This window comes from Neovison vison, chromosome 6 (assembly GCF_020171115.1).
Source record: "Neovison vison isolate M4711 chromosome 6, ASM_NN_V1, whole genome shotgun sequence".
Taxonomy (NCBI): Eukaryota; Metazoa; Chordata; class Mammalia; order Carnivora; family Mustelidae; genus Neogale; species Neogale vison.
Genome location: NC_058096.1, coordinates 212,484,435 through 212,496,642, shown reverse-complemented (window position 1 = coordinate 212,496,642; position 12,208 = coordinate 212,484,435). Strand labels below are relative to the sequence as shown.

Here is a 12,208-nt window from a genome sequence, read left to right as displayed (position 1 = left end):
CCCTGTGTAGGGCTCCCTTCTCAGCAGGGAATCTGCTTCTCTCTCTCCCTCTGCTTCTACCCACACCCACCTTGGTCATGCTTTCTCTTGCTGCTCACTCCCTCTTTCAAATAAATAGATAAAATGTTAGAAAGAAAGAAAGAGAGAGAGAAGAAATGAAGGAAGGGAAAAGGAGAGAAAGAAAGAAAAAGTAAGAAAGAAAACATCTTGGAGTGCCTGGGTGGCTCAGTGGGTTAAGGCCTCTGCCTTCGGCTCAGGTCATGATCCCAGGATCCTGGGATAGAGCCCCGCGTCGGGCTCTCTGCTCAGCGGGGAGCCTGCTTCCTCCTCTCTCTCTCTGCCTGCCTCTCTGCCTACTTGTGATCTCTGTCTGTCAAATAAATAAATAAAATCTTTAAAAAAAAAAAAAAGAAAGAAAAGAAAGAAAACATCTTAAGAGTTCTAAAAAAAAACAAACTTTTTTTTTTCTGTTTTTGTATCAACATGAGATTCTAAATGTTAACTAAACTTGTTATGGTCATGATCTCATGATATATGTCAGTCATATTATTATGCTATACACCTTAACCTTATACAGTGCTAGATCTCAAATATATCTTAATAAAACTAGGAGGGGAAAAAAAGGCAAGGACTTGACCAGATGTTTCTATGCCCAGGTTCACAGCAGCATTATTCACAGCAGCCAAGAAGTAGAAACAATCCAGCGCCTATTAACAGACAAAAAGATAAACAAAATGTGGTATAGCCCATATGATGGAACACTAGTCAGCCTTACAACAGAAGGAAACTGACACGTGCTACGGCACAGATGAACCTTGGACACATTACGATCAGTGAAAGAAACCAGTCATAAAAAGATAAATACCAGGGCGCCTGTCTGGCTCAGAGCATGCCACTCTTGATCTTGGGGTCATGGGTTCAAGTCCCATGTTGGGTGTAAAGATTATTTAAATAAACAAACTAACAAACAAACTTTTAAAAAATTTAAAAGGACAAATACCATATGATCTCCCCAAATGAGATCCCAAATGTTATCAAATTCATAAAGACAGAAACCAGAGCAGCAGACACCAGAGGCTGAGGAAGGGAAGGGGGAGTTATGGCTCAATGCAGACCGAGTTTCAGTTTGGCAAGACAAAAAAGCTCTGGGGAGGGATGGCGGTGACGGCTGTGCACACACTTCATACCACTGATTGGTACACTCAAAAATGGTTAAGAGGGGTGCCTAGGTGGCTCGGTGGATTAAAGCCTCTGCCTTCATTCAGCTCAGGTCATGATCTCAGGGTCCTGGAATCGAGCCCCGCTTCAGGCTCTCTGCTTGGCAGGGAGCCTGCTTCCTCCTCTCTCTCTGCCTGCCTCTCTGCCTACTACTTGTGATCTCCGTCTGTCAAATAAATAAATAAAAATCTTAAAAAAAAAAAAAAAGATTAAGAAGGGAAAAAAAACGGCTAAGATGGTAATTTTAAGTTATGTGTATCTCACTAGTTTTTTTTTCAAGATTTTATTTATTTATTTGGAGAGAGAGAGAAAGATTAAAAGTAGGCAGAGAGAGAGGGGGAAGCACGCTCCCTGCTGAGCAGAGAGTCTGATGTTGGGCTCCATCCCAAGACCCTGGGATCATGACCTGAGCAGAAGGCAGAAGCTTAACCACTGAACCACCCAGGCGCCTCTCACCACCATTTTTATTAAAAGGCTCCAAGAAACTTGAATCTCCCTTTACAAGGGGACAAAATGAAGGAAAGGAGCATGAATGAATGAATGAATAAATAAATAAATAAATAAATAATTTAAGAAAGACTCTAAGAGGTTCCAATAAAGACTTACTGATTGGTCTTAGCATTCCCAAGGCCTTCCTGACCATGGCCAGTCACAGGATGGAACCCCCCAGAAAAAATGTTTGTCCATGAATGAAATCAGCATTGTGTCAGTCCCCCCACAGTGAGCCTAGACAGGGGATGGAGCTTGTCTATACCCGCTTAGATCCTTGCAGTCACAACTCCTTAGTCAGCTAAATGATGAAATTAACCCCAACTTCCTGCCTGGGCACCCCTTACCCCCACACCCTCCAGCTGCCCTACTACCCCAGCCTCCCTCCTGCGGCCACCCTCTTAGATCTCACGCAGACTTCGGCAATCTCAGCCTCTTCCCAGACGGTTCCGCCTGCCCCACTTCCCACGGCACCTCCTGCCCACAGCCGGCTGTGTCTCTCCCTCCCAGAAGTCATCACCCATGGTCACCACCACCACCATGCTCTTAAGGGGCCTCCCCCAGAGATGTGAGGACCTTGGGATGGAGCCTGGCTAGCCTGCCCATCATGAAGCCCCCAGGCCCAGAATAGCACCTAGCCTGCCTCAACCCACCACCAAATCCAAAGTCACTCTGATAAACAGGACAACGAGGCCACATGCCACATGCACATGTCCACACAAGGGCTGTGGTGGACCTGTCCCCGTATCAGAAAGAGGCCAAGGAGCATGGGGAAATGTAAGGGGTGTCCCCTGTTACTCAGCCATTACACACTGGGGCTCCACTTGCCCAGGGTAGACGATAGAGGAAACAGACCCCCACCTCCCGTCCCTAAGGAATAGCATTCTCCAGTGGAGAGGGGGCTTAGCCCCTTGAGACTGCCCTCATGTGACTCCCCAACAGCCCTGAGTTCACATGCAACCTGAAGGCAAAGACGGAGCCATGGCATCCACAGCTCTGGGCCTGACTCCTCATACTCCATCAGCAGTGGCCCCCAGGCCAGGTCAGAAGTCTCGTCAGAAACTCAGTCAGCACTTCCTAGGTCCTCCTCTGCTCTGTATGGCCCCTGCCCACTGCCCACTCCATCACCACCACCTGGTGAGGCTGCTCGAGTGAAGGGGGACATGCACAGGGGGCTGGGCTTCCTGGCAGAAAGGCTGCTAAAGAATCTGGGGAAAGCCAGGGCACTCAGGTGGCTCAGGTCACGATCCCGGGGTCCTGGGATCAAGCCCCACATCGGGCTCTCTGCTCGGTGGGGAGCCTGCTTCCTTCCTCTCTCTCTGCCTGCCTCTCTGCCTACTTGTGATCTGTCAAATAAATAAAATCTTTTTTAAAATAAATAAAGAAACCCTTAACAACAGAAACAAATGAGTGGATATTTTAAACTTATGGTATAGTAACATGCATACAAGGCAGGGAGGGGCAGGAGAGGGACCGACGAGACGGGATGGGATGGCAGGACCCTCTGACCTGGGGTGCCTACTACCATCTTAAGTGTTGCTTCAACCCAGGGAAACTGAAGCTCAGGAGGAAGCCTGGGTCTCTAGGCTGTCAGCTGGAGCTAGCTAGAGCCAGTCTACCTGACCCCAACTCATGGTCCTCAGCATCCTTTGAGGGAGGCACCTCCTTATTAGGACACCTTCCCTAAGATGTCTAAGACAGACATGAGGACAGCAAGGCAAAAACTGAGGAGCTGACACCCACTGACAGTCCAAGGTAGGAGTTGGGGGTCACTGGAAGGGCACACATTCAGGAAAGGTGTCCCGAGTCAAGCATCAGTCTCCCCATCTAAAGAACAGTGAGAACACCCACAACGGCACGACGGCATGGAGGACTAACCCAGTCCTCAATCTGAGGCAGCTCAGGAGCTTCTCAAGGATGGGGTGATCCAAGGCCACCTGTGCCACAGCACATCTGAGAAAGCTGGGAAGTGATGAGTGGTCACAAGGCCCTCAACCCAACTTTCTCAATGCTTTGGACCATATCACCTGCCCTCCGTCCAGCCTTGGCTCCCCCAATATCCCGAGCACCCATTACCCAGAAACTGGTCACACCAGCACAATAAGGGAAAGCTGGCATCCAACTACCCCCGAGCAAAGAACACAATCTAAGAACTGGGGAAAAAAAGGCTGCTGGCTTCCAGAGCTGCCAAATCAGTTCAAAACACCTTCCAATTACACTCAGGACGCTTGAAAGAACCACATGACATCCGTGTCTGAGCACAAAAGCAGCAACCCAGAAAGGTGTGGGCTCCAGAACTGGCATCAATGAGGCAGGGTATACACATCCACCGCTCGGCTCCTCGACATCGATGGGGACAATGACGGGCACCTGCCACAGACCTGCAGCAGCTCTCCCATCAGCTGCCCTCATCCTTCCTCCAGCCCAGAGTCACGCCAGGGGCAACTGTCAACATCTCAAGCCACACATAACGCTACTCTCACAAACCCAGCTCAGGCACGACAATAAAGCTGAGTATGAAGATGTTTCTGCCACATGGCCAGAATCAGGAAAGGTTAGAAATGTCCACCTCCAGGGGCGCCTGGGTGGCTCAGTGGGTTAAGCCGCTGCCTTCGGCTCAGGTCATGATCTCAGGGTCCTGGGATCGAGTCCCACATCGGGCTCTCTGCTCAGCAGGGAGCCTGCTTCCCTCTCTCTCTCTCTCTGCCTGCCTCTCTGTCTACTTGTGATCTCTGTCTGTCAAATAAACAAATAAAATCTTTAAAAAAAAAAAGAAAGAAAAAGAAATGTCCACCTCCCCAACTAGCCATAGATGGCTGCCCAAACACTTCTCACACCTGTCCCCTGGCCCATTCCCCAGTGCCACCCCAGCTCGGGCCCTCAGAGCCTCCTTCCCTGGCCGCCCACCTCTAGCCCTGCCCCTCCCGGACCATCCACCACCACGGGCCAGACCACATGTTTCCCAAGCCTCAAATTCATCATACAGTTGTACCCACTCAGCCCCACGCACCCTCATGGTCCGCTCTGATGCACCGGCACAGCAGGGATGCCCCTCATTGCCCTTCGGCGCCTCTGCACAGCCCTCGGCACGGGACACAGACAAGGCTCCCAGCACACGGGAATCCCCAGCAGCTGTGTGATGCCTGGAACATATACTTGAGGAATACTGACCCATTCGGGTGCACACTGCAAGGGAGATGCAGTCACTAAAACGTAAAGCTTACGATTATATGGAATAACAGTTAAAATGGTGTCAGGGAAGAAGTAAGATCTAACACAATACGAGGATACCACTGTGATGATGAGGTGCCCGGACACAAGACAGAGGAAGGTGCCCAGGTGTCAACAACAGCCCCACGGCCATGCCCATAGAAACAGGAAGTGGCTCCTTTCAGGTATTTTGCAAGTTTTCTACGCTGAGCTCTACTCCCCTTTATAGTAAACTTCTCAACATTTATTACTTTTAAATAAAAGCTAGGTGACCCCAAGAACTTCACAAACATGTGAGGTCCACTCCCCCCCAGAATGGCTGCGGGGAGTCACAAATGTGCCCCGGTGACCTGGTGACTCAGCTGAGATCCGCGTCACAACGTGGCCAGGGAGGGATGGACCCAGAGAATATAATTAGCATCAGACTCCGGCACAGCCACTTGGTGTGGGCACAGGAGGTCTCTCTCTAGATGGTTCATCTGGACACCAGCTTTTTTACTGAAGAGTAAAGTGACAAAACTACACATTGTAGTTGTCTATCACTCACTGTGCCTACAGGTCAGAGGTCACTTGGTCTCAAAGGCGTCCCTTTGGGCACTTGGTGTCTGTTCAGCGGCCACACATCGCCAGAATAAGATCTCAGACAACTCCAGACCATGGTTACCACAGACCAAAGGGAAAATCACCAGGCCAGGGAGCAGGGGAGCAAGGCCCTAAAAATGAAGGACCCAGAGGAGGCCAAACCCCCAAGGCACAACAGGGAGGGCCAGCGTGGGCCTGGCCAGGCTGCATCAAGCAGGTCTGCTGCCCCAGAAGCAGATCTCCCGTGTCTGCTCTGCAACCACAGTTACTCGGAACGGGAGAAGCAGTGTTATTTTCAAAGACTCCCCAGAGATGTCACAATCTGGGTATGATGTCAAAACTGCTTCAAGGGTGATGAACTCTGGCCTTGCCGATGAGTCAACAGAGGGTGGGTTTCCGCCAAGCAGCCTGCTGTTTACACACGATCACCACAGTCACCGTGTCGCAAGCCGGAAGCCTAGTCAAGGGTCAAAGTGGCTGAGGCGGGGTCTGGCCCGTCACACACAGCGTCACTGGCTGCCTTGCAGAAACGTCCATCACTTACCCCACACGTCAGGTCACTCATACATCTTCCCACAGCATCTCTGAGACAGGCACCTTCGAGGAAGGACTCGCCCCACCCAGAACTACCAAGAGCCCACTCTGAAACACACATGTAAACTGAACCCCTACAGCCAGAGCACAGGAGACAGGAAGCCATGCCCCTAACACGAGTGGGCCAGGCTGCTGCAGCTGGCCCACCCCACCGGACCACCTCCCTTCAGAGGGGGTAGCGCTTGGAGCCATACGTGGCATTCAAGCCTGATGCCTGGTTCTCAGTCCCGTCCCAGCTGGGAATTTCCTTCCAGTGACGTGGCCTCCTAGAGTCTCTTCCCGTTTCCTCACCTGAGAGGTGGGAACCATTCCCCACTGCAGGGCTGACAGACAGGGGTGAGATGAGTGTGTGCAGCAGCTCGGGCCCATGCTGGCATGTGGGGTGTGATCCACAGATGTTGGTTATCACCATCGGGGGCAGGGGGCACAGTACAGGCACTACAGCAACCTCAGGAATTTTCAGGGCCACTCAAGTCACCAGTGCTTGCAGGAGTCCAGAATGCTGCTGTTTAACAAGAACTTGAGACTATGCTGGGACCCCCTTTCCTAGCTGTACCCCAGTGGCCCAAGATCTCCCCCAACTCAAGAAGCAGCCCAGGCCACTAAAGGCTGTCTGAGTGATCTTGGGGAGGTAGAAGAGGACCCACTGAGCTCCAACTGCCCCCAATGCATAGGGAAAACAATAAACTAGCCATCTTGCCAAGGTCACTAACAAGATGACAGAGGCCTGGACAAAGGGCTTAGAGGGGCCTGGCCCACAGCGGAGAGGAGCAGCCCTGGCTATTCCTGAAGATGGCCAGTCTGAAAAGCAGGCAGCGCTGGTGAGAAGCTGCCCTGCTTAGGACCCAGTGCGCACCCCCAACCCAGAAAGGGGAGACAAGTCTACCTCCTGGCGCCTCGCTGTGGGAGGTGAACAGAGGCTAAATTAAGGCTCCTCCTGCCACCAGTGCCCGAGATGAAATCCACACAGCCGCCCCCTTAGCAGCAGGCAAGCAGCCCCTAGCACACTCTGCAAGAGTCATGGGCTAGTTGCTCCAGGCCTCTTCCATCTCCTCTCCCCACACACCGTTCCCCAGGACAGAACCCCAGCAGCCACCCTCTATGCCCCAACACCCTCCCCAGCCTCTTGTGTCTTAAGGCTTGAAGGCAGCACGCCTGGAACCCCCACCCCTCCCTGCAAAGGACCCCTCACCAGGGAGACCTCAGCTCTGGCCATTTCCTAGAATCAGCTCTCTCAGTCAGTATCCTTTCACACCGCCCCGCACCATCACATCACCCCATTTTATTTCCTTCCTGATGCTGACTGACTGCTGACAAGTTCTTTGTACCAATTTCTGTGCTGCCCTGTTCACGATATGTCTCCTGCCTCCAGAATACCAGCTCATGATGCTAGGGGCCCATTCTGGTCACTCCTGAATGTCCCAACTTGAGCAGGAGCCCTATACAAACCAGGTGCTCAATCAGACCGAGGCAGATGCAGGAGCCCAGGCTCCCTGTCTCTCACAGTCTCTATTCAAACCTCCAGGTGGGAACCAGCTCTGGGTACAGGCACCAAATGCTGAGAACACAGGGGGAGGGGAAGGTGTCAGAGCTGCACTGATGGCCACACATGTGTCAAAAGAATCCCCACAGCCCTGAGAAAAGAAGGAGCCAGAGCTTAGACAGGGCAGGGCACTGGGACCCTCAATAGTCCTGAGAAGGATCCAGGGATCAGAAAGAAGCCAGGCACTGGGACCCTCACAGCCCTGAGAGAAGGATCTGGAGCTGGGAGGGGTTGGGTACTGGGACCTTCATAGGCTTGAGGAGAAGGATCTAGAGCTCAGAAATGGCCAGGCAGTAGGACCCTCCCAGACCTGAGAAGAATCCAGAGCTCAAAGAGGACAGGGCACTGGGACGCTGTAGCCCTGAGAGAAGGACTCTCAGGGCTGGGAGGGGTCTGTGATGTGTACAATCCTGAGGACAGGAAGGATCCAGAGCTGGGAGAGGGTTGGACACTGGGATCCTCCCCTTCAAAGGGGAAGATCGGGACTGGGAGGGGGCCACGCACTGGCCCGAGGCCTCAAGCAGATAGAATCAAGATTTAAACCCTGCTAGGCTACAATCCTCAGGCTTCTTAAGCCCCTCCCCTGGGCCCTCAGTTTTTACTGAACAACAATATGCTCCTCTCCACCAAGGAGCTTATAAACCAGGAGAGGAGAAGGTCACTAAGCAACAGAGCCCACCAAATCCAAAAATGAAATACCCAGGTGGTTGGAGCAGTCGGCCCAGGAAAGGACACTTCCTCAGAGTGGCCAGGGAACACTTCTCTGAGCAGGCACATTACGCTATCTTGGAAGGATAGGTCTATACTTCCTCTCTCTTCTCTCCCAAAAGTAGCCCATCACAGTGAAAAGGGAGATCTACAGGAGGAGCCACATCAGGACTCACTTGAGTTTTTTAAATTCAAAGAGAAACTGCATGAAGTCCAAGTCAATGGTGTCAGCATATGTTACCTTCTGCCACAATCCAGGCTGGCCACCAGGTCTGCACAAAGGCAGCTCAGATGCCACACCACTCTGGAGAAAGAAACCATGGAGGACTTTTACTCAGGCTCCTCCAAGAGCTAGGATTACAGGCTCTCTTGAGCCACAGAGAAAGTTTCACAGGAACTTCCTCTCCAGTCCCTGCCACATCTGAATCTGCAAAAGCCTCTTTGCAATTAAAAGTAAAAATAAAAATCCTCTCCACAAGTTGCCATTGGCAAACCATATAACCACAGTGCTACAGGATAGAAAACTCCAGACACTATTGACGGCTGTGCGGAAGAGGTTTTGTTACCTCTTCTTCTGTTACCCATACACTTCTCTGGTCACACAAACCAGTTCTTCAAGTCACTTTTCCTATCCTAACCACCCAAAAGCACCCAAGCTGCCCTGACTTTAGCTCAGTCCACTACAATGCCCAAACAAGTAATGTTAAATATGAAACAGCTTCGGAGAAAAATGCAAACTGGGTCACCCTCAAAGTTTAGCCCAGCTGGCCAAGATGCCCCAACAGGCCTGGAGAAGTTCTTCAAGGGAGCCCCTCCTGGCTGACATCCACAGCTGACATCCACAGCTAGGATCCCAGTGGGATGAGCTACTTAGAGTCTGCAGTTACCTTCACCCTCACATGAGGAAGATCCAGCTTAGTTAGGGGATGTAACCAACACCCTAAATTAAAAATAGCCGTGTGACAGCATGAGGTGGACACATAGGCGGGCCTTCCTGACGACTAGATCAAGCGAGGGCAGCATGGTAGGGAGGGCGGGGCTCATAAGTGACCAGGTACCAAGTTCACCTTATTTACATGACTCATGAGCTCTCCCCCAGCTGTTTCTAGGAAAGCCTGCCTTCCTGCAGGACAAGTCAGAATTGCCTAGGGAAAAGACTCCACACTGGAATTCCACAAGGAAGGGCAACTTAAGCTGGACACAGTGTATGTTGTTCCCCCACCCCAACTTCTCACCTGCAAGGGCACCTTAGCCTCATCCTGAGGAATCCTTCTGACAAGGGGAGAACTCGCTCTTCTAAAAAAAAAAAAAAAGAAAGAAAGAAAGAAAAAGAAGACCTCTTCTACCAATGGGAAACTATGATACAAGATACCAGGACAGGAAGGAAACTGCCCCAAAAAAGTGGGAAGAAGCACGGGAAGGGTGGGCACCAGGAAAGTGGTGGGAACGTAACAGGGGAAGAAATTCCCGACTTAGCTAATGGTGCTGAACAAGTCTGGGGCAGGAAGAAAGCCACATTCCTTCCTAGTTAGTCTCTCTCCTCACCCGCCCTCAGCCCCCCCATTCCCAGTATACACAAACACACACACACAGACAGGGAGCAGGGCCTCCCTGAGCCCGACACCAGACCCTTCCCCAGCCATTTCATGACTATAAAGCTCCCACTTTCCAGACAACAAGGAAAAGGGCTCCCAAACCACTTCCCCTCAAGCCCTGACCACTCTGGGCACCTGCAACTTCTGTCCCGACAAAGAGGGCACCATGACAAACAGAAACGGGAAGAAGCAGGTTTCTGACCAGGGCCCCAGATGTGTCTGCAAGTCAAGCCTGAAAGAAGGTGCTCAGCAGCCTCCCCACAACCCACGCACCCTGGGCCAGGTGGCAGAAGTGAAACACCTCTAACTTCCCCCAGATGGACCCAAATCGGCCCTTGAGAAGTTTGAGAGTCAGCGGCCAGGTGCGGTGGCCAGAGCTCCCTCCCAGGTGCCCACTAAGAGCTCCCAGCCTGGGAAAGGAACCATGCCAGTGACCCCACCCCCCACATGCACAGCTTCTCCCCCAAACCAAAACACTTCCATTCTCCAAAAATGTCCAGTAAGACAGAGTCACCTGCGAGGAGCAGGGGAGGTGCAAACAAGCTGTCAGTTTCTGCCCAAACTCCCCTTCCCACGAGCCAAGAGTGAGCCCAATTCCAAGGGCTTCATTGGTGTTAAAGCCCCCTCAAGTGCAGACTCAGCCTCCCCACACAGACGGAACAGGTTCTCCACAGGTGTCCCAACAGCGGGGCCCCACTGACCCACCCTGCCTGGGACCCAGACGGAAAAACCTCAAACCCTCCCCAACCTTCTCCCCCACCCCCCAGCCAGGTGAATAGCTCAGTTCCTGCTCAGAGGCTGGGTGAGCCGGGAAGGCTCCGGACGCCTCCAGGTGCCGACTCAGTAGCAAACACCGCCCCCCCACCCCACCGCGGACCAGATGCGCTAGCTCGGGGCCCCTTGGCCGCCCCGGGCCGCCTGCCGGTGTCACCTCCCAGAGCCGTGAGGGAACGCGGTTCCCCGCGCTTCAAGCCGGACAGGTGATCACCCCGCGACCTGTCGGTCCAGGGACCCGCGAGCAGCACGCCGGACACCGGACCCCGCGCCCCCAGGACAGGACGCCTCCGCGAGGGGCGCATGAGGCCGGCCTGCGCCTCGACGTCCCCGACGGTCGCTCCGGGCACCGCTCCACTCACCTGGCTGGCGCGGTAGCTCTCGAAGGCCCTCAGGGCACTGTCGGTGAGCTTCACGTGGAACACGGACACCTTGCTGCCGTCGCTGACCCGCCCGCACGACAGCCCGTAGCTCCGAGCCTCCTTTAGCGCCGCCATCTTGCGACCATCGCTCCCCCGCCCCCCCTTCCCGGTTCCAGCGCCGGCGCGCCAGCCCCGCCCCGCCCCGCCGCCCGCTGACGCGCTGCATTATTCATGAGACGCGGCTGACCACGCCCCTTATGGCTCTAGTGGAGCCCACGGTCATCTCTGCACGGCCCGCCGATTGTTGTATTATTCATGAATGCAGCTGGTCGCGCCCCCTATGGGCCTGGCGAAGTTCACAGTCACCGCCCCGAGGTGCTGTATATTCATGAGGCGTGGATGGCCCCACCTTTCAAGGCCCCAGAGGGGACAACTTCCGTGCCCGGACTCCGCCCCGACACGCGCACACCTTCAGGCCCCGCCTCAGGATGCATAATTCATGATCCTGGCTCCGCCAGCTATGATCGAAGCCACGCCCCACTGCCTGCTGACGTGATGCATTATTTATGAGATCGCTCCCTGTCTTTCGTCCTCGGTTTCTGTTGAGAGCCAGTGCACGAAGGGGGCGGGGTCAGTGCAAAACACGTGGGGGGCGGGGCCGGCTACTGGCGGGGTGAATGGGCGTGACTATGCAAACCGAGTGCGCGTTGGACGCTGGGTGGGGCTGGCGGAGCTTCCCTTAAGGTAAGCAGATGGGATTCCCTGTCCGGGGCTGTTGGGGCATTAAGATGTTGGGGAGGAGGTAAATTTTGCTAGTGATAAAAGTACAGTTTTAATAGAATAATTTTCTATATCCTCAAGGTTCCTGAGACATGGTGTTTGTCCAGCTTTCCCATTTTAAGAAAGCATTTAGGTATCATAAGTTACCAAAAATCCATTTAAAATATACTATTCAGGGGACCCCTGGGTGGCTTAGTGGGTTAAGCCTTTGCCTTCGGCTCAGGTCATGATCTCGGGGTCCTGTCAAATAAATAAAAATCTTTTTTTTAAAGATTTTATTTATTTATTTGATAGAGATCACAAGTAGGCAGAGAGGCAGGCAGAGAGAGAGGGAAGCAGGCTCCCTGCCGAGC

General features: G+C 53.0%; 1 protein-coding gene across 1 annotated transcript in view; it reads right to left on the bottom strand.

The window, feature by feature from the left end:
- ELL (elongation factor for RNA polymerase II) overlaps window positions 1-11,219 on the bottom strand; it is a 71,893-nt gene extending 60,674 nt beyond the window's left edge. The window contains exon 1 of the mRNA XM_044253894.1: window positions 11,076-11,219. Within this exon, the coding sequence (XP_044109829.1) occupies window positions 11,076-11,210 (135 nt within the window). The 5' untranslated portion in view covers window positions 11,211-11,219. The remainder of the gene's footprint in view (window positions 1-11,075) is intronic.
- Between the last annotated feature and the right edge of the window lie 989 nt (window positions 11,220-12,208).